Source organism: Oxyura jamaicensis, chromosome 8 (assembly GCF_011077185.1).
Source record: "Oxyura jamaicensis isolate SHBP4307 breed ruddy duck chromosome 8, BPBGC_Ojam_1.0, whole genome shotgun sequence".
Classification (NCBI taxonomy): domain Eukaryota; kingdom Metazoa; phylum Chordata; class Aves; order Anseriformes; family Anatidae; genus Oxyura; species Oxyura jamaicensis.
Window position 1 is genome coordinate 8,363,811 of NC_048900.1, and position 22,658 is coordinate 8,386,468.

The 22,658-nt window shown below is 39.9% G+C and overlaps 1 protein-coding gene across 1 annotated transcript; it reads right to left on the reverse strand.

Annotated features, from left to right (window-relative positions):
* Positions 1 to 1,122: 1,122 nt before the first annotated feature.
* RGS1 (regulator of G protein signaling 1) lies at positions 1,123 to 4,733 on the reverse strand. Its single transcript, XM_035332862.1, has 5 exons — positions 4,471 to 4,733; positions 4,017 to 4,100; positions 3,339 to 3,400; positions 2,612 to 2,775; positions 1,123 to 1,909 (listed from the first exon to the last, which is right to left on the reverse strand). Exons 1-5 carry the CDS (start codon positions 4,572 to 4,574, stop codon positions 1,724 to 1,726), a joined length of 600 nt encoding a protein of 199 aa, XP_035188753.1. The 5' UTR covers positions 4,575 to 4,733; the 3' UTR covers positions 1,123 to 1,723.
* Between the last annotated feature and the right edge of the window lie 17,925 nt (positions 4,734 to 22,658).

Here is a 22,658-nt window from a genome sequence, read left to right on the forward strand (position 1 = left end):
ACGTAGCCTCCAGCAGAGCCTTTGTCCTCCCTCGGAGGCCCCGAGGTCCCCGAAGGGTGGCAGTGTGAGCGCAGGCTTCTCTCCCCAAGAGGAGAGATGTCTGTGGTTTTACAACTTTTCTCCACTCAGTACAGGCTGGCAGAGCGCGCCTGATGAAGCTCGTGTTGTTCTGGAAAATGGAAAATCTGTTGGGGTGAGCTGGTCTTGTATTGCCACCTCTTGTATTGCCACCCATGTGATAGCTGTCTCTCATGATGGTAACTCATCAAGACCAGAGCACACTTGGATTCATTTTCATTACGAACTGTAATGTCATCACAAGATCTTAAGCACTTCAGATTTGGTAGTGCCTGTTTCTGTAGTTGCATGGTTTGAGTAAAACTGCAATTCTTCTTTCTTTGGTTCCCATTACTATCCAATATAGTACAGGCTATGCATAACATCGCGTATATTACAGAGCAAACAATGCTACATCTGCAGTGAAATTAAATTACTATTGATAGCAGTATTGGTATTGTAAATTAGTTTGTGACTTGCCAAAATTATATTGTGTAGCACTAATACCATAAGAAATGTGAATGCTAGTGAGTCACACCAGTTACTACCTCTCTATATAAGTGAGCATGATTTATCTGTTGCATTCAACACATTGCAGTTAATCCACTTCCGTGCTGAAGTCAGTAATGAAATGGTATCTATACTTGAGATTTGACTCAAATGCTGGTAGCTGGGGGAGTACGAAAAATAAGCAGGAAACTTGGACCTTCTTTTTTCTTTTTGGTTTGGGGGTGGGTGGGTGTTGTCTACGCAGGATCCGGTATTCCGTATAACTAAGGCTATGTCTCTGTAAAGCGAGTAGGAGAGAGAAAAGGGGCTTGTGGTATGGGAGGAGAAAAAATAATATTTGAATAAGGAGATTGGAAGTAGTGACACAGTGGGACAGAAGGGAACCATGTGCTTCAGTACTTGCTTTGGCATGTTTCAGAAACTGTAATGGAAAGAAAATAAAAAATAAGATGGAAAATGACCGTAACTTTTTTCTATATTTTGAGTAGATTTAATTGAACAGTTGCTTATTATTTTGCAATAAATTAAACAGAAAAGATGCTACATATCTGCTTGTTGAATACAAACTTTAAAAAAAAAAAAAGTACAGCTTATATAATTCTTATATAACTTAAAATGTATCAATTTTAAAATAAGTCAATTTATAATATATACATAGTACAATATTATCATGGAGCTGCGCTTGCACTTACTAACACTTCACAGATATTTTTTTAAAAAGTCATTAAACAGTCTTGTCTGGGCATTTTCTTGTTATGCACAAGGTTGTCAGTTGTCCTTATTTTTCTTCTGAACTTGATCATCTTTTCCCAACGCTCAGCTTGCTAATCTTGTGCTTCCTAATAACCAGCAGTTCTTTGGGATCTAAGACTTGGTTCAATGTTCACAGTGGAGTTCCATTAATAAATAGCATCCAGATCCTGTCTCGTTTCCATGATGTATTGCAGGAGAGGATTTTCTCCATGTACTGCTCTTGCCCTTGTAACAGTCTTGTTAGCTTTTATCCTGCCTTCTCTTGGCCATGGAGCTGTTTGCATCTCACTTGTGCCTCCTCCCAGGAAGGGCATTCTCCTAGCCAAGATCCAGACATCCTGGAGGATGCTTCCGTGGGATATTTGACACAGAGTCTACTTGCCTCTTCATTATCTCAGCCCCTTTATTTTGAACTGTTGGTCTGCAGTTGGTTCAAAAGGTTCAGGTAGGCTTTGGATTTCAAAAATCTGGGATATGAATCCCTTTCCATAAGGACATACACAGTTTTCTGGGCTTCATCAAAACTTGTGTGAGTTGGGTCTTGAGCCCTTTTGGCTGTCGCTTCTCTCATACGATAGTCAATATTGATCTGGAAAGCAAAAAAGAAAGTCATCAACATCTTTAAAATGTACTCTTCTGCTGTATCTATCGCTTGGTCTTGTCAGTAAATAAGTTCCCAGTCTTAGAACTCAGTGTGATATTCAGTATCAGAACTGCAAAATGAGGGAACTTGAAGTTCATATCCAAACTATGCACAATAGAAATTCAGTTTCTTAAAAAGTCAGAGGCAATAGAGCTGAACAATAAATTACCATCTCCAATGACCTCAAATTAAAACAAGGAGAAATCTTGTAGAATGAGTCTCCAGTTAGAACTATGATCACTGTACACAACGTTCAATTCTCTAGCATGTCCCCATGTTGTAAAGGACAGCAAATAATCCACAGCTCTCTTACAAGCCAAGCTTACTCCAGCGGTCTGACCCCAAACACCAGCAGTAATTCAAACTGTGCTGACTTGGAGAGGACAGCATCACGTGTTGAGCCACTGGTGCTGCAACTGAACTTCTGCTGGCACTGTAGTAGTGCTGGCCTGTCGTGTGACTGCACTTGTGAGATCTGATAGACTCGTGTCTGAAGGCACCAATGGTGCAAGCATGCACACAAGGCATGTGGCTGTCATCTTCCTGTGTAAATGAATTTATATGCGTCTCAGTGAAGGAATGCCTCCCTCTCCTCAATTTTCAGAATCCCTTTACTGTAAGCTTATACAGATTAATTTAAACACTTACCTGTTTAATAGCATCTGACTGGACAAACTCCTCATAAATCCTCTCTGCTTTGCCATGTAAGTGATCAGACTTGGTTTTCTTGTAATCCTCACAGGCCAGCCAGAACTCAATGTTCTCCTCGCTGAACTCTGACTTCAGGAACTCCCGAAAGACACCTTGACCACCTACAGCCAACACAAACACACCATATATAGCATGATGTTTGTGACCAGGGATGATAAAAATAAATAGTTTATAGCAGGAGTTTTATTGAAATCTCTGGTACAAAAATCTTGCCAAAATATAATGTTCTCCCTTTCTTTTTTTACATACTGCAAATACCCCACTTCTACGGGGGATGGGACTCTTCCTAATGGCGGTCAGTGGCTTTCAGACCTAGACCCTGGGTCCCAAAACATATCGGATTCTAGTCTTCCCTAAATGGGCTGTCCTAGGGTACAGCTGAAGGCAGAATTCCAAGTTAAATCAGTGTTATACAGGGACAGAGAATGGGTCAAAAAGCTGTGAATTGAGCTTTTGGGGGTTTATTTGCTGTACTAGAGGTATGAAACAGGGCAAGGGAGACAGATTTTCGGAATCAAATGGGGATATTGGAGCTGTGAATAACTGAAGTGCAACTGGCCATTCTTGGTCAGCGTTTGCAGGATGCTGCAGCTTTGTATATTTGGTGAAATTAAATAATTTTTTATCTGCAAAATAAGAAAAAATACTAAAGTAAAGTACTTACTTTGGCTAGCCAAGAGCTTTTCCAAAGACTGGGACCACTGTATTACTTCCTCTGCAGAAAGCCTAAGTTGACAAGAGAAGGAAAAGGGTTTAGGTAAGAAATCGTATTTTCACTTGTATGTTTAAAGCAGACAAGTTTTATAGTTGATTATCCTATTCCAGAAATATGTAACACGTTTATTAAACTTATGGCTTTCTCAGTGCAGATCTGAGAGCCCAGACTGAGGAAAAATAATAGGAGAAATGGAAAAACAGGCACCTATGCAGTCACTCTGAATTCTGTTCCCTGAAAGATGAGCTGCTACTCTATGACCAAATCCTTTTGAATCCGTATTACTGTTTCCATATTTCTGAAATGAGACTAGGAATACCCTGGCTATTCCCTTGAGCGTGAAGCGTTCTTTCTTGTAAACCTTTACAGATTGGGTACGATATGCCTCTGAAGAAAATAGATTTAAGGGAGGCTTCTTCCCCACCATTTGATGCAGATATAATCATTGCTAACAATGAATTTAGGAAGCAGAAATTATGCATGGAATTATAATATTAGTCTCTTTTGAAAATTTCAGGCACTATTGTTGTATTAGAAATAATTTGTTAGTCTAGGAGTAGCTTAGAAGCCAATAAACAGTAGTTGGAATATATCGCAGTCTAACCATAGATTTATTTTTGTACTTACACGACATTTCTAGAGTTGGAAGCCTTAATCCCAGATTCAAGATGCGGGACCATGCACTTCAAATAATTCTTGAGATCTGCACCACTGAAACCAATGAACAGACACTTTGTAATCCTTTACAATTGTAGTTTCATTGTAATTCTACATAAATTCCGTAAAATTGAAATAGAGGCAAACAGCTCGATCCTATGACTGAAGCCTGTGAAATTTGCATATCCATGTAATTCTTCTCAAAAGACTGACTGCCACTATATCCAAAAATCTCCTCCTGCTTGCTTAAATTAATCAATTTGTTGCTTTGTATTAGCTCAAGCCACTTACAGTGATGCTACATTCCTGGGCTTTGAGCAGGCTTTGCTGTCATTTAGCCTGAAAAAGGCGCTAATTCTTAATCTTCGAGCTAGTGTTATTTTCACTTCTAACACAGAGTTTGTACTGAGACATGTATACTTACAAAGCCTTTTGCTTCTTTTTATGGATTTTGCCTTCTGCAAGCTTGCAGTCGTCTTTTCCATTTAATTCATTCATGTTGTGGTGGGAGAAAAATAATCCTGGCATTTTACTTAGCCTTGATGCGAAGCGCCTTGCGCAGCGATAATCCTCCAAGCGCCAAATGCCAGTTCCCCGACTGCTACCTCCTTTTATTGACGCAGGCAGCCCTGCTAGTTGGTGTGAACAGATCTGTTTATCACGCAGCCTCACCACAAACTGTGGAAGTTCCCTTTTTTCAATGCGCGGTGACGTGAGTCTTTTGAGAAAGAAAACAGACAGCAGCGTCTCGTGGTTGAGGTTAAACCGGATGAGACTGAATTACTTTGGGTTTGTTTTGTGTGTCTGTGTTACACCCCCCTCCCCAATCAAAAAAAAAGAAAGAAAGAAAAAAGAAAAAAAAAAAAACAACTCCAAAACCTTGAATTCTTGTCCCTCTCTGATTGGTCTTTTCAAATCAGCAGTTTGTCTTGAGTTTATCTAATGGGCTCCAAATATTGCAGTTTAATCTTGACAGAACTCACCTGCTACATGCCCGTTATACCAGGTGTGCTCTGAAAATGCATGCTCTTGCTTCAACCCATCCAATCGACTGTAAACTAGAAACGAGTGCTTTCAGATATACCAGTATTAATATTCCATATGTAACAAACTATTTGCAAGTCGTGTATGTACCAGTTGCTCTTCAGACGAGAATACTGTTAGAACAGAGGCACCTGATTCCTTCAGCCCCATGTGCAGTGCAGATATTTAAAGTGGTTTTCGTAGGAAAGGATTTTGTGCAGTGAAAACTCGGGGAAATTCCATTTAATTTCTCCAAGCCAGATTATTTGGAAGTACACTGACATATTTCAGGAAAGGCTCTGAAACATGAGGTGATTCAGAACGGTCTAAAGATTGATGTAAGTTACAGAGCTGGTGTTTGTAAAGGCAATGAGAACACTACAGGGTGTTGGAGGGAGATGTGCATTTTTCAGCTATCCTTGAATTCCACTGCAAAGATGACACCATGGATATAAAGCAAGATGAATTAATTGTTACTCTGAAAAGGGAGAAACTGCCTCTGTTTATTTGTCTGGGTTGCTTTAGAGGTGTGAGTACTTCATCTGGTCCCTGGACATCTCCACATGTTGTTGTTTTTTCTGGACAATTTCAAAAATGTTGTTTTCTTAAATAATGCTTACAGCTTTGATTACCTAGAAATAGCTCATGAATGTTTTGTACAAGGCTGCGTATGGCTGTGGTAACTGAGTTGTTCACTTATTTACAGTCCCATAGTGGACTGTGGTACAAAGGACTCAAGACGATGATGCACATGCAGGGACACTGTGTCAGGATGGTTTTAACCACAGGAGGCTACTGATCCTCTGAATGCTAGTAGTGACACAAATGCCTCTGTATAGTCTGTACCGCAGGAAACATTTATCTTCACGTTATCAGGTAAACACTGACCTTCATGCAGACAGACTTATTTACTAACTGTTCTTAACCCCCCCGAACAGGAGGAGAAAGGAAGGAAGAGATGATATCAGTACCGTATTTGTTTTCATACCTAGTGTGAACAATGAGAGGCTGCTTCAGGTTGTAGCTCTCCTCCAGTGAACTACTGGGAGGGTTATAGGGATGCTAGATCCAGACCATACTCAAAGGGTGCACTACTGCTTTTCTTCTGGGGAATAAAAGTTACAGCAAGAGTGGAAACAATGGAGCAGGCTGTGTAGTGACTGAGTAATCCACCCCCCTGGAAATATTCAAAACAGACCGAGTCATGAGCAACCTGATGTAATTCTTAAGCCTGTTCTGAACAAAGGTTGCACTAGATAGTTGCTGGAGGTCTTGTCTGGACTAATCTGTGATTCTGTTCTATAAAAAAGACTTACTTCAAGTGCTTGGACTTTTTCAAAGGCAATCCAGGATTTTCAAGCAAATGAATCTGTAGTATCCTGGACCAAGTCTTCAGACATGGGCAGCACACGGTGTATTTGTGTGCTTAAATTGCTAGATGGGTAAATGCCCACACTTACATTTGGGGAGATCTGGGTGTATGAATGAACGTTCATTTGGAAGTCAAATTTAAAGACTTCATACTTCAGAACTGAGTGCAGCCTGCTGGTTCAGCTCTCACTGGAAACAGAGGAGGCGAGGGAGCCTATTTTCTACCACATCTCTCTGCCTCAAGTTAAAAGAGAGGGGGGCACCACTGGGACTTCCAGTAACAAGCAGCTGTAAGTCACCAGTTTGGTTCTGTGAGTCTAGGATGAGGGACTAGGCAGACTTGCTCCTCTGAAGAACTGGCTGGTTTCTTTCTTTGTGCCTAGTATCGACGCAGGACTGATGGCTTGTTTGTCAGACAAGGAATGGCTACTGCCCATCTGAAATGAAGTTACTATCTTTACCTTTGGGATATGTTAAAAATATCAGTACATGTTGCAGGTGTTGTTTCAGACCTTCCCCTAGAAGGGGATTATGATGTATAACTTCTCCTATTATGTGTTATTACCAGATAATTTTTCTGGTGGAGGAGATCAGTTATGTTGATATTGGACAACAGCATAGTTTGCTAAGTGAAACAAATTCACTTCCTATCCTTGTTTCCTGTAGACAGGAGGTGTAGTCCAGACTCTGGTACAATTTAGTGTGATGTTACGAGCAATAGTTATGTCCTGCCTCAGTGGAAAGCTTTTCAGATATTTGGAGGTCAGAATTTTATTTTTTTTTCCAGTTTCATCATGTGATGTTGGTAACAGACCCATTTGTTTCGTCTCCCACCATCTTACTCTATCTAGAAAATAGTTTTCCCTATTTCTGACAATGGATTGCTGCTTGAAATGCTTTCTTCTTAATAGTTGTTCTCCTTTTCTTCTATTATATATTTTTCTGATTACTATAATAATGTATTTTGAGCGTGATAGTTTTACAGCTTCTTAGAATATCCCATTATTTGATACAGAACCCTGTTTGTCCTGAGGCTGGTATCACCTCTATTTAAAACTGTCCAATGGATAGAGATCTTTTTTTTTTTTTCCAGTAGCACAGCTGGCTATCACTAGCTGTTTTTACTGCTTTTCAGTTCTCTTACAGACTTGTGATGAGTAATTCATCTAACTTCTTAATGCGTATAGAAGAGACTTAACGTGCACAGAAGAAACTTCTAAATACTTGCTCTTACTCTACCTGTCCCAGGCTTCAATTCCCATTCATTCTAGCAACCACTTGGTGGAGTGCAAGAGAACATGTGAGAGAATTTCCAAGATTACAACACTGGACAATTTTAGGTAAAACAAAGAGAATAAAATTCCTATGAACTTTCTATGTGCCACTTGCTGGTGTAAATGACTCCAAACTTCTCCTTCTGACTTCCGTTTTTAATTTTCTTTTAGGTTTCTTCTGACAGGCCTTGCCCTCATTCCTTCTCCACTTCAGCCAGCTTTACAGGTTTTTAGCTTTACTGTATTCTTGCTGTTCACCATACACTTCTCTGGATTTAACTGGCCAAACTGGTGCTGGGCTGGAGGGATGAGCTCCATGGTGCCCAGACAAGCAATGCTGTCCCAGTAGAGAATATTCATCCCCTTGACAGTTGTGCGCTGAGCTTTAGCTTAGCTATGAAAACAAGTGATTTCTTTGAAATGCTAGTCTTTCTTACGTGACCTAAAGAGGTAAATTACTGATAATCCATCTCTTAAACAAAAGAGGCACTTAAAGGAAATAGAAACTAGTTTCTGTGTGAAGAGGAAATAGTGCTCATTTTACAAAAAGCGGGGGGTCTGCTATTGGGTGGTGGGGATAATTATTTGGAACATTAAATTTATCTCCTATCATATAGTCAGTCCATAATGGAGTGATGATACCCCTTACGATTTTTCTTGTAACTCTTTCTGTTACAAGTGAATGACATTAATCTGTGTCTTTCTAGGCACTAGCACTTGTCTTGCAAGTGCTTTTAATGGTCTCACTCTTGGTGTTAGACTGATTTGACTCAGAATTGTTTTGTTTGTTTTTTATATTTATTTTATATGCCCATGTTAGTCTTTATTCCTAACTAATTCAATTGGAGTTTTATTTTGGCAGTCACTAGGATGTAACCAGCACTGAAAGAAAACTTTTGTACTTGAAAAATACCTGAAGGCTAGTGCCAACCTACAGCAAGGGATGCCATGCACTGAAATTTGGGTAGATATCTTCCGCTTAGTTCTGTTGTGTTTTGTTCTTTGGGCAGCTTAAAATGTGCAGCAGACATGATTAGTGTTTCAGATCATGCATGACAATGACAGAGCCAGAGACTGGAGTCTGGAGGACAAACAACCAGACCTTTCCTGAGTTTTTAGCTCTTTCACTTCCTTCATCAGTATAAAATGTCTTCATGGAAATCCTGCTGCAAACAGACAGTTCTGCCCAAAATTGCCCTGTTGTCTTCTGAATTATCAGCAAAATGCTTTCAGGGGATTTTTTTTTTAGGGGTTCCCCCAGCTTCTGTGGAGGACCTCATGGAATTTTTCATCATGATAGCAAAGGGGTGACTTGTCAGGAGCTCTTGAAAGCACTGTGGAGAAGACAGCCTGTAAGTGAAGTGTTCCATATGGATCAATCGGAGATTAAAATATAGTCTGTTCACTGCATCCATTATGGAATGCCTATAATCTGTGTAAAGAAAAAGAAAACCTACCTCTAAATGTTTTTACACTGTCCCAATGGACACTGAACTCTTGGTCTGTGTGACTTCAGTCATGTTACTGGCTTCTCTGGTACTTCACGTGGCTGTTGTGAGTCACCATTAACTATTGGAAATCCTTAAATTAAGGATTAAAGGATTAAGTTAAGGATTAAGGATTTAAGTTAAGGATTAAGTTAAGGATATATATATACACACACATTGTTCTTACAAAATTACTATTTTCTCTGTGGCATCTTTTTGAAATTTCACAATTTCTTTTTACAGAGAAATCTTAACAATATTTTATGATAAATGTTGTTAGCATTCAGCAATCCTGTTTATACTGTAGAGTCAGTGCAAGGAATTATATATGCTTATTTCCTCCTCCAGCCAAAGCACATCTCTCATAATCTGAGATATGCACATAGCCAGTAATTCTCTTTTCTTAAGGCCATTTCTTATTTAGGGTATAATAAGCTTATACAGTTTATCAGAAATCAGATCATTTTCATTCTGGGGCTTTCCATCAAAAATAAATTAACTGTTTTATTTCTGTGAATTCAGGGGACTTCTGGTTCTCAGCTGTACTGACTGACACCTGGATTGAAGAAAAAATGCAGTACAGTGAGTTTTGGCGGCTGGTGATGCTTCCTGTGTCTGTTGTTCGGCGGTGCAGGAAATGTGTTCACCACGCACTATCTGGGAAACGCACACTCTTCTGATTGCCTACTCCACATTTTGTATGCGCTCGCATGTTGGTGCACTGAAGCAGGGCAACCTTTCTTTAAGCAAGAAAATGTGAGAAGAAGGTCTGAGGTGGTGAGGTGTGAAGCAGAATTTGCTGAGTGTTCTTGCTGTGAGCAGGGAAATGCGCTATGTGAACACAATACCAGTTTAGCTTTTGAAATTAGCAGGCTTCCTCTTCATCTGAATCTTAATGGAGAAAAATCAGATGCTTTTTCTTTTACTGATCTGACATGTTAAACTGAGGTTCCCTTCCTCTTTTGAAACAGTGGTTTGGGCTTCTTTTTTTTTTTTGACTGGATATGGACAGTAAGCTAAAACTTTGAAAATGTTTTTATGCATTTTTGAACAGGAAAAGTAATACCAAAGAATTAGGCGGAGTTCTACAGAAAACTTTTTTCAGCATAATTATAAACACTTTCAGGAAACTATTTCATACTTGGTGTTATAAATTTCTTAGCTGAATTATCACCTCAATGGAGGTTTAGCTTTTCCTCTGACCATAAAAATCTTCACAGGAATGAGTTCACCTGAAAATTGCCTTATGTTACTGGAAGCCATTCCAGACACAGGAAGGGTCCATCGGACACTTGGGAAACAAGTAGCTGTATTGGGATACTGGCTTGGCTAAGCAAGGCACTCAGGACAGCTCGGATTCAAAAAAGCACCACCATACAAGGGATGGAAGAAGGGACAGACTGTGAAGGAGGAAATTAGAAATGTCACCCAGATGTGTAGGGATGCTGTTGGAAGGCCAAGCTTCTTGGAAAACTTGGAAAGCCGAGAGTTGAGATTTGCATGGGATGTAAAAGGACACAAAGATCTGCCACTATATTAGCTGTGAAAGGCTAAAATGGGAGGATGAGGGAAGAGCAGTGGATATCACCTTGCCTTTAGCAAGGCTTTTGATGCCGTGTCCTATAGTATTCTTGTGGAATATAAAGTCAGGACATTACAATCGTACAGATGAACCACCAGATGAATAAACAAAGTGGTTGGATGGTTGGGCTTAGCGGCCATTGGTTAATGGGTCATAACATACCTGAAAGGCAATAACAAGTGGAGCACTGTGAGGGCCTATCCTAGAATCTGCTCTATTTTACATCTTGATCAATATCCTACTCTTGTCAAGGTTTCAGATGACACAAAAATGGGGAGGCCTGGAGATACGCCCAAGTGCAGGGCTGCTTTCCAGAGAGAAGTAGACAGGGTGGAGGAAAAGGCAGTCGTCTTCTGACATTCAATAAGAACAAACGCAGAGCCCTCCAGGTGGGAAGGAATAACCGTGTGCTTCAGTGCAGGCCGGGCGCTGACCGGCTGGGGAGCAGCTCTGCCAGGAAGGTGGGGTAAGCTCAGGGCTTGGCAGACAGCAGTCAGCGTGGGCTGGCAGTGTGCCCTGGCAGCAAGAAAGACTGACAGCATCCTGGGCTACATCAACACAGCATACCAGCAGATCAAGGGAAGTGATTTACCCCCTCTACTCAGCACTTCGTAGACCACAGTGAGAACTGTGTGCAGTTTTGGGCCCCACCAATACAAACGTCACTGACAAACACGAGCAAGTTCAGCAGGAGGCAACCAGGATGGGCAGGGCTGGGGCAGGAATGAATATTGTTACAGAACTGTAATCCAGTTAAGAGTCCTGCTTAGGAAAGAAAGGTAATTGTGAAAGTTAATAGAGGGTTCCAGTTTGTCTTTTTTGAATGAGAACTACATATTGGAAGTGTATCGGTCAAACTATCGCTTCCTCCATCTCCCTCTGAAAATACTTGCCTGATACATAGGTAAAGTAGCAGGAATTTATTCCAAGAAGTAGGAAAATGGAAGACGGCTATATATTCTCCATCTAAGTGTATATATAAAGATATAAGAGCAAGCAATCTTCAGGGATGTTATGTTAGAACTAGTTCTGTTTGTGACAAACCAGAGGAAGAGTTTAGTTCCCTTTCTTGTCATTTACTTTGTATCTCACCTGCTTTCTATTTCCAGTTACCAGGTATTAGAACATGTACAACAGAAAGACTTGAATTTTCTCAGTCATCATACCTGCTTTTTTATGTGGGAACTTGGCACTCCACAAGCTGTACCACAGGGAGAGACCTCTCCCATCCTATCAGTCTGCCTCCCTGCCCTCCATGTGCCTCGCACCTGACTTGGTTTCCCTAACGCTCAAGAAGGCTGTTTCCTGACAGATGTGCTGCCTTCCTCAATCTGTTTGTCCTCTAAGACAGTCAGCCCTAGTTCTGATGACACAATGAAATAAAAGATTCTGCAGTAGTGCTTTGAGATTGCATGCTCATCCACGCAGAGCTTGGGCTGGCTGGGATATGCTACTAGTATTTAGTGTGCTAAATGTGCTGCTGCACGTGGGGGGGCTGCCAAAGAAGTGCTGAAAGGGGCAGGATGAAAGAAGGAGGTGGGGCATCTGAGGATTCAGTCTCCAAATTCTTAAAGAAAATGAAGCTAACCCTGCACAGTGGAATTGCTGAGAAGTTCTGGTTTAGTCAGGGAAAGATTTTGACTTTTGACTAGCAGTATGTTTATTGTCAGTTTAGGGTAATGAGGAAGAATCCTGTAAGAAGTCTCTTTGCTAGAGGTGGCCGCTTCTTAGGAATTGCTGGTACCAGTGGCAATCCAGCTACCAGCAGTTAGCATTTTGTTCCTGGTCAGAACAAGGGCAAAAGGATTATTACAGCGTAAGCCTACCATGTGTCTTTGAAAACTGACCTCTTTAATGATATGCTTTTTAGTAAACACAAGTTATTTGTAACAAACAAGTGGTTCTGTGTTTAACAAGACAAATTTCTGAATGTATTCCCTCCCACTACCTATGCTTGGCACTCACTTTTCAGGCATGCATCATTCAAGACACCAGTCTGAATGCTTAGAAAAGTTTTGATGTGTCATTTTGATTAAGAGCAGCCTAATTCTTCACAGAACTTCTCTTTGTGGGTTAGGTAACTTGCACAGGTGCTAACGGTTTTATCAAAAGGCATATTTGCCTCTTTGGGTCACTAAGTATCAGACCTCTCTCTAAAATGGGTAGGAAATTACACACTTTTAATTTCCTTCTAAGTTCCAGAGCATAGAAAGGTGGGCCTTTGTCATTCAAAGTCATCAGAGATTATCTGGAAGTCTACTTCCAGAAGAAGGCTTTGGCTATTATGAGTACAGAATATAATCTTTTCTCAAAAGAGGGGCAGTCACAACCTCAAAATGTATTTTCCTAATGTGTGTCATTATTAAAACACCAAGTGATTACCGTGTCCCTCCAGTTTCCCCACTAGAGATGAAAACTAATTACTTCAGCCTAGTTTCTGTGACAGTCCATAGAAAGGCTGAAAAACCCCACACTCATTTCTGCAGCATGGTCTGTGCGTTGCTCGGCCTGGAATTCCCCACTGAGTGTGCTGCTGTACGTGTCAGTGCTGCTGTGCTGTAAACCAGGTGAGCTTTAATGTGTGTGTGTCCATTTCCCTTTAATTTTTCAACTGAATTTGAAGACGAGAACAGAAGAAAATGCAACATGCAAACCAAGATAACCAAATGTGGAGGGATGGCTTCATGCGAGCAGCAGGAAGTGGAACCCGCTGAGTTTCACGACAGTAATAGTTTTGCTGTTAACTTCTGAGCATTTTTGTGCTGCTCTGAGTTACTCTGAAAGCAATCGTGAAAGCTCGATGTATGTTCTCCTAAGCTCAGCCTGAGAAATGGGGCCCAGAAACCGCAGGATCACAACTCCCTTATGAAGATGGCTTTTCTATTGGTTGGCACTGCCTGGGCAGTGTAAAAGGAAGAAAAAAAAATCCACCCTCTGAACCTTTCTCTTCTTAATACCTTTTCTGTCTTATGAATGGAAGATCTCTACAAACATGGATCTGCGTGTATGTATAACTTGATCTCAAATATCCCTTTTATGTAGTAGAGTTGTTCTGTTCTTTACATGATATATACCCACATTGCAATGTTTGCAGATGGCATGATGAAAATGTATCTGCTAAGAAACGTCTTTACATGTGTTCTACTAGTGTTACTTAACGCACTTTTGCAACTTTCAAGTCATCTCAAGCACTTTATTCTTGGTTTTCTTTTAAGGTTAGGCTTTAAAGTGTCATCGTTAGCACTCGCAATGTATAGGAACATGCTGTGTTCAGTGACAAACACCAAACCCCATGTTGGTGTTGCAACTAGATAAAAGAACAATGTAATAAAATGCTAGTCTGTATAGAAGCACAGCAGTGATCTTAGAATTGCTTGGGGTCTGAGTACATTTTAGGTTAATTCAGGGATATCCACGGTAAATCAAAGAAATAGAAGATAGCTAGATTGTCAGGTATGCCTTTCTCATGTTCATTAATGCTCTTGAAATGCTAGCACTTGCTGAATTTGTTTTTCTGAAAACGGTAGGATAGCCCCCCACTTATTTACTTTTAATGAAAAAATCAAGTCAGGTAATAATGCACTTTGAATTAAAATCAGTGTAGCCACACTGATTTACCTTAAAGACTCCACCTAAACTGTAACATTGAGACACTTCCCTCTGAAGAGCTGAAGATTTTTCTTTCTTTTCACTTGTCACTTCCTTCCTCTCATTATTGTTTTCCGGAAGGAGGAACATAAAACCATAGTAAAGTCATTACTTTGCTGCGCTGATGAAAGTCAGAAGCATGTGGAGCAAAGGCATCCTAGATTTTCTTTTTATTATAAAACTTGGGACCTAAGATCCAAATAAGGAAGGACAACAATTCAGCAAGTTAATTCCTGAACTGAATAAGAAATAATAGCCATCAAATGCACTAGAAAAACATGGATAAACAGTAGAAGATTATTGATGAAATTCTTCCTGTGATTGGAACAAAAAAGGCAGGATTTTTCCTGTGTTATGGTTATTTTCCTCTAGTAACTTGCCATGCCACACCACTTAATTTATCAGCTGATTATTGTTTGTACAGAATTTATTTCCTAGCTTCTTTCCCATGAGAATTTTTTTTCCTGTTACAATGATTCTGCTTTGTTATATTTTGCTTAGGATCATGAATATGGCAGATTCCCCCTCCCATATACAAATATTACTGCTTTGGCAGTTACACAATGAAGATGTGTTAATACTGCTGGGCGGAAAAAAAAAAAGTATAATTGGACATTTTGCTTGATATGGCATCTCTAACTTTGACCGTCAAGGATGGTACAAGCAGAATATACTGAACAGAAAGCTACAGTGAAGCTTGAAAATCATTTAATGCATCCTTACTGTATTCTCTTGTCTCATGCAAATCAGCCTCTGAGGACAGGCCATAACAAAATAGACCTAACAATGGTTGCTTGCGTCATTTGAAGTTCAGAATACTGTTTGCATATTGTTCTCAGGTTTTTTTATTGCTTTTGTCTTATTGCAGCAAGTCTTGTGTTTTACGAGCCAAATTTTTCCTTTTTGATTCCTTTTGCGTTCGCTGAATAACCAGCACCACTTTCACTTGTCATCTGGTTTAGTCTCACTGTGTGTTGCTATGGAACACTCCAAATATTAGGGAGCTGCGGTATAACAGAGCCCAGGGCTCCATGTGGTTTCCAGTCACAGAGCAAAACAAGAGGAAAAATATGATCTCAGAGCCCAAAGGACTATCACAGACCTCACAGCAGTTATAGGATGCAGAACGTATAGCTTACAAAGCGTATGACTGTATTTTTGAAGGAGGATGCTATTTACCAATTTTACGTGTTAACAGGCTCAGTTCAAGAGCAAAGAAGTTTTCAGTATATACTGCTATTTCTGTAAATGTCATTTCTGTGAATTTTACTTTTTCGCTTTCACTGGTGCATGTTCGCACCTGTTTCCTTTTTGCTTAACTTTTGTTTTATCTTGTATTCATAAAGAAGTGCATGCGCAATCTATAAGAATCTCATCAGGGATTTTCTTCTCTGAAGACAGCCACAGGGCTTTATTCATCACTGTGTATGCTTCTTGCATCTTCAATAAATTAAGCGAGGGCTAATGCTAAGATTAGGAAACAAATCACATCAGTATTTAAATATATATACACACACAATCATGCTGGATTTGTCATGTATCTGCTTTTTCCCCATATGATCATCAACTCTTGCTTCTCATCCTCTTCTTTCTGTGAAGCATCTGTCGGTAGTGCTAAGGAGACCACTCAGCTTAGCCTTTCCCTCATGTTACTCTTGCACAGGAATCTCAAGGAGCTGACAGTGTGCAGAAGGCTTATGGGTGTGAGGCAATGGTAACAGCTGACCGAAACTAGCAGAGGAGCTGGTAAGAAAGGAAAAACAAGGATAGAACAGAGTGAGAGAACACTCTTCCATACGATCTGCAGCTGTGCTGTGGAATGAGGGTGCAAAGCCTTGACTGGCTGAGGTCAATAGTGAGAGGAAAAAGGAGGTGTTAAGCTCATTTTCTCCCTAAACTTGATAGTGGAGTTTAGCTTGAAATTTCCTCATGTTCACATTCCATTGAAAGTACATTGAGGACAGTACTGAACTTTATTTTGTGAAAACTTGCCAGGAGCTGTAAGGATATGTGCAGTGAGGCTTTAGAAACAAATGACTCATTGTTTTAAACGTCTCAGTATTTGAGGGGGCTGGTGAGGTCTGCTTATTATCAAACGCTGGCTGTAGGAACGACACAGAAAACCCAACCTGCACAAACCTATTTGTTCTAGAGTTAACACCAAAACTGTAAGACATCCATCTCTCTTCTTTTTCATGGGATCTGAGACATGGTGCTCAACCCTCAGAAACACTTGAAGCAGTCGTGGCCACTATAACATCTGCAGCTGCTGTCCCTAGGGGCTGGCAAAAGGAAACCACTTCAGAATGTGGTTTTCCGCTGTCTATGTAGTGTTTATCAGCCTTTTTCAAAAGGTAACTGATTCCTTTTCAGTGTTACAACAGCCAATAAGAGGGGGTAGGGGTGGCATACTTGAATTTTAAGACAAACCCAAAGCCATGATTCTTTGAAATAAACTTGGAAGTCTGCTGTCTGTTTTGTACAGAGTATGTATGTAGAAGTGTCTTGCTAACTCCATTCTCCTTCTGTACTTCTTTCCACGTAAATGAACCCAACCTCCTTTGTTGGGATCTCTGCTCAATTGGCAGCTGATTGCAGAGCAGTTTGCAGGGGCAGGTGAGGAACTTTTATGCAGCATTTGCAGAACTGTTGGATGCTCTATAAATATGAATTAGTAACTACTAAGAGCCAACCACAACAGTGGGAAGCACTGCTTATTTCATAAGCAGGTAAAAGGAAGTTATTTTGCTATGGACTCAGAAATCCGTGGCACTGCTTGAGCAGCATTAGGAAGCTTGTTCATCATTGTTAGACAGGTTTTGATTTTTTTCTGTGTATTTCTTCATTAGAAAATTTTAATTAAAGAAACCACCAATGCTATATCATAGAAATGCATCTATATAAATGAGAAAACCCTCTCAACCTAGTTTTTAAGTTGAGACATACTGGTTCATAGTCTAGGATCCAGCTCAGTCAGGGGTCTCTCACTTCAGGCTCACCACAGATGTCTTGCCAGGTTCATCCTCATGCCCCTGCTCTGCTTGATGCTTTCAATTTGCTCGCTGTTTCCTATCAGTAATCAAGGGAAAGGCCTCTCTTGTCTTTATTCCCTTAACAATATGGACATGCATGTTACAGGCACATGTTCCTCCTCCTAGGGGTGTGGTTCACCTATTTACATGCACCCCTTGTTAGCGGTGGGTGTTCCATCTTTCTGTGTGTCCCTGCTGCTCCCTCTATCTGATAATCCATGTACCAGCAAGAAAGCTGCCATGGTCACGTGTATGTGCTTAAAAAAAATAAAAAGGTAAAAAAGTAGTTTGTGAATTCCTGTAAGAAATCCTGATGTGCCAACTTGGCATGCTCTTAGCATGACTGCTACAGGTTCCAAAACAGAAGAAACTGCTAGATGAATCTCTTTTGGGGGATCCTTGGACCTGCAAAACTTGATCTCATGTGCTTTTTGGTCAAGTTTGTCCCTAAGCACTAATGTTTTTTGAAGTTTGTTAAAGAAATGGGTCTCTAAAAGTAGAGATTCTTGTGCATTGGGTCACAGGTTATACATAGAGCCATACCTTCAAATGAACTAGGATCCCCTTGACATACATGAGGCTCCCATCCTGTTCTCAGTGACTGTCAAATGCTTTGCATGGTTCTAAACTGCTGACTTTTTGGAAATGATTTTAACATTCAACATGAATAGAATGAGAAGAAAATGAAGAGAGCCGACTGATAGAAACCTAGAGATAAATGCTTGCTAGCCTTTACCAAGTATCACCATATGGTATTTGACTTTGCCTAGCTGTAGTTTTGAGCAGAAGTGTTGAATGATGTTGCTTTGTAGGATCAGGTGTTGATCCTAATTGGCACTTTTTAGCATGGAGCAGCCTCTGTACGTTGTTAATGTGTCTCTAATATGATTTTTGTTCCTTCTTTTGTGCTTCTGTTTTTTTTCTTTGTCACAAGGGGTTGCCTGCTGTTCCTTTTGTGTCCTCTTTGACTTTCAGAAGATGTGTTTATATTCTAAAACCTGTTGAGTTCACTCATATCAGTTCACTAGATGCAGCCATTCACCTGTCTGAATATCAAAGTAGATTAAAGATATTTGGAATTAGTTAATTGGTTGAAAATGTGGTTTTGTGGAAACATGAGAGAGGAAGGCAGATCAGCTGGCCACTTGAAAATAATTAGAGGAATTGGAACTTGTGTATGCCAAATTCAAAAACTTCATCTGGTGTTGCTGGTTGTTTTTTTGTTTGTTTTTGGCTCACAACTATTGTGTTATGAAGCTTCATTACATGAAGATCAACTCTAATCTGCAAGACATGATTTCACTTCTGAAGAGCACGCTGCTAACACCCAGAGCATTAGACGTGTAGATAAGCAGCTTAGTGCTTCAATGGATCTTAATCTGGATGTTGGTCATGTATCAGCACTATTTACTGCTATAGCAGTGAGATCAGTACGAGACAGAGAACAAGAGAAGGAAGTAGATCAAATGTTAGGGACAAAAATAGCTGAGAAGTCATGTCAGAGTGATTGGAAGATAGAGCACATGGGTTTTTTTGGCATTGAAGGATGTAAAAAAAGAAGGCTGTTTCTCACCACCAGAAGGTGGTGATCTATTTAGGTAAGTTTCAGTGCCAGCAGAATTAGGGGTCTTGTGGTTACTGGATGACACTTAAGTGCACTGGGTCTAATTTCTGGGTCTGCCATGGATTTCCTGTGTGAGTGAGAGCAAAACTTAACCTTTCTGAGTTCAGACCAGTTATCTGGCATAGGTGTCTACTCCCATCTGCAGTAGGCATAGGGCATCTGTAAAATCTAGACAGTGCTGGCAAGTATGACACAGGACCTATGGGGAGGAGAAAGAAGATCAGGTGATATTTGAGTGAATATCAAATAGTATTTCACCACTACGTGTGGGCAACCGAATTGAATCTTCTTTTCTGTAAAATCTGTAAAATGAGGGAAGGAGTGATTTATTCTTGCTATTTTTTGTTCCATCCTATTTGTGTTCTCTCTAATGAGATTGTAAAATAAGCTTTCTAGAAGCCATATAGAAAACAAAGAGATTATGTGGCAACTTTCTAGCAGTCCTTTTCTGAGCATTCACAAAAACTTCTCTCTCATAAGCAATTCCACAGAGAAAAAGCAAATTTGCCAGCATTTGGCAGTGTGTGAACATGGGCTGTCACTTTATTCACTTAAAGGGTAGATATTTTTTTAAAAGGTCTTGAATAAATACGAGTTTAAACTTTATCAGTACCATAAAGAGCCGTTCTGATTTTTCCTAACTTAGAGAGTCTTGATGCGCCATCTTTGTCAGTGGTGTGAGAGGTCTTGTTCGGTTTCTGTCTGCTTTAGACACTGAAAGGCTCCAGTGCTGTGCTCTGCCTTTGGCAAGCACCAAACGTCTCTTCGGTGACCCCCGGCCAGACCACCTTTGTCTGGGGCATAGAAGTCTCGGCCCTGGGTCTTACACATCATTGCAGGGAAGGCAGAACCTGTAATCTTTCATATAAAAGAAGGGAAAAATTGAAAGTATTTACACCTGTTTTGGCCATTGATGAGCTAAGTGGCAAGAACCCAAGCTGAAGATGAGGATTTGTATGGGATTTAGCAAACGTGTGCCGTAGGTGGTAGAAAAATCAAGATCCAAGAGTAAACTTATTAAGGAAAAATGTGAAATGAACCTTGGCATGGTTTCATGTGGGCAAAGACTAACTTTGAGTTTTATTGTCAGAACATTAGGATATCTGTTTTTCACATAACCCTGAGCTAAAAGCTAAAAGCTTTTTTTTTTTTTTTTTTTTTTTGTTGGGGGGGGGGGGGGGGAGTTTTGTCCAGTTTAGATGTGTCTAGCCTGGTCAAGGCTGACCTCAGAAGGTTATTAGCCCAGCCTAAGGTGTAAGGTCCATTGGAAGTGAATTGATGAGTTTTATGAAGCTGTCAAAGGTACATGGCCAGGGGTTGACTAGATTTTCTCAAAGTGGTTTGCTCAGAGTATGAATAGCCAAAGCACATAGATTTCTGGCAGGTTTAGATGGACTGAACCTGCATCACAGTTAATAGTGGGTTAGTTTAGCTGGTACCTGAGGTCTTTCAAAATGTACCTTCTGTTTTTTGCTTTATTGCTCACTTAGTTAACCAAAAACTGAAAACTTTTTTTCTTCTTTCTTTTTCTACAGTTTTAGATATCTAACTGACTACATCTACAGCCGTCTTTCTTATTTGAACTCCCATCTGTTTCCCTACGTTTCCCAACTAAAAGGGGAATGCAGAGAGGCTACACTTCTTCCATACTCTTACAGTGCCCCCTCATTAGAATAGGATATTAGATTCGTCCTGAAAGTGTTTTGCCTACGCAGCTTTTTCTTTATCTAACTGTGAAATTACAGATAGTGATTGAAATGAGTAACACAAGTCACAACTGATTAGTCAGTCTTTTAAAACGGAAGCAGAAGACTTCCACCGAGAACCACGTTATAGAGGAGACCAAACATAAAAAAGGAAATTGGGGACAAGTAGTCTGAAAAACTGCGTTTGAGACATACGTCCCACATAACCACATGCTTTTGCCAGACAGACTCAAATCTGGTCTTACGCACTGTCTCCTTGTTGTATGAGCAAATCAACATACTGAGTAGAACCTCATTACATATTTTGGTACTATATTTTTTCCAGTCATGTCATTTTCTAAGGGGATATTCTAAGGGAATATTTTCTAGAGGATATTCTTCTGTTTTCTTATAGCGTGATCAGTAGTAATTCATGCTAGATATTAAAGCAAATAGACCGTGTATTTCAGTATATGGAATTCAATTTTTAATGGAAATACTCTTCCCTGAACTATTCTAATAAATGTAACCGCAGTTAACCCTGAGGAAAAATGCTCTAACCTATGTTAAACATGTGGTCAAATGGATTTTTAACTCAGTCACTCTAGCACTTGAATCTAAGGATGAAATAGTTCTCATAAAGCCTAACATTGAAAGAAACATCTTCATGGTATTTAAATGGCATTTCTTTAAAATGCATCCATTACCGTTTTAAGACCAAGCACCCATTGTTGATTTGTGAACACAGAAGTTAGTACATAAAAGGCTAACCAATTGATTTGTAATTCAGACTTTTTAAAATTCCAATATGAAGTGATTTACATGTGACATTTAGTTGTGCAGTGAGATGTAGCATATCTGTTTAGGGGATCCCAATCCCCTAAGGAGCGTAAATATGTGTGTGTGTGTTAATTTACTTATTTTACCAGGCTGAAATTTGTAAAAATTCAGGGAGATCCCACAACACCACTCCAATTTAGTTAAAAGATTTGGGTTAAATGAAATATTTTAGTTAAAATATTTAATGGGGGGGAATAAGAAGAGGGGGGAAAAGGGGGGAGAGAGAGAGTCTGAAAACAAAGGATAAGGTGGATTAAATGAGACAAATGTTTGACAGTGAACCAGCAAACCTTCCATCTACTGTTTGCAATGCTTCCGGAAAAGTTAAGATCTGGGAAATATTTATTCAAGACTCTAAAAAGAAAGATTTTAGACTGGTAGATACACTTTGAGTCTCAATAAAAATCAGTAGTTTCAAGGAACAGAGTAGTAAGAGACAGCAAATGCACTTCAGTGTCAGTTCTTGAACTTTAGACTTCACTGAGGTCTGGATAAATGTAACTCTGGGAGTGCTCCTCAATCAAGTTCTTTACTCACTGGTCTGATTTTCAAGTTCTTGCCCATTCTGTTGACAATGAAACAGTACAACTGCCAGAAGCTGAAGACTGTTTCTAGCTGTTAATAGCAACCAGTGCGTGTCATAGGTTACATGTCCAACAGCTAGGGTGTTCTGTGTTTTCTCTTTTTGAGAACATTATTTTATTAATGTTAGTACACTCAGCTTGCATTAAAAAAGATTTATTGATGGAAAAAAGTGATATCTGGCACACTCCTACAATCTCATGTACATCATGAACAGCAATAAAACAAAAAAAGTTCTGAAGTCCACGTGTTGTTGTGAGCTTCAGGAGGTTTACAGTAAGCCCTAGAGTAATTCTAGGTGTCAAATCAGAGGTAATGATGAGATTATACAGTGTTTAAATATACTCACAGAAGAATTCTTACAATAGATTCAGAGATTTTTTTTTAAAACCAAAAGAGACCTTGGTGACCAAGTTTGACCCACTGTAAAATAAAGGCTTTAGAATCAGGTGTGAGTAAAACAT

Excerpts from the sequence above, each read along its gene's own strand:
- RGS1 (XM_035332862.1), bottom strand. The coding sequence starts at position 4,574 with ATGCCAGGATTATTTTTCTCCCACCACAACATGAATGAATTAAATGGA. Across the intron at positions 4,101-4,470 it reads AAAAAGAAGCAAAAGGCTTT|TGGTGCAGATCTCAAGAATT; the intron begins GTAAGTATACAT and ends CATTGGTTTCAG. Across the intron at positions 3,401-4,016 it reads TCCAACTCTAGAAATGTCGT|GCTTTCTGCAGAGGAAGTAA; the intron begins GTAAGTACAAAA and ends TTGTCAACTTAG.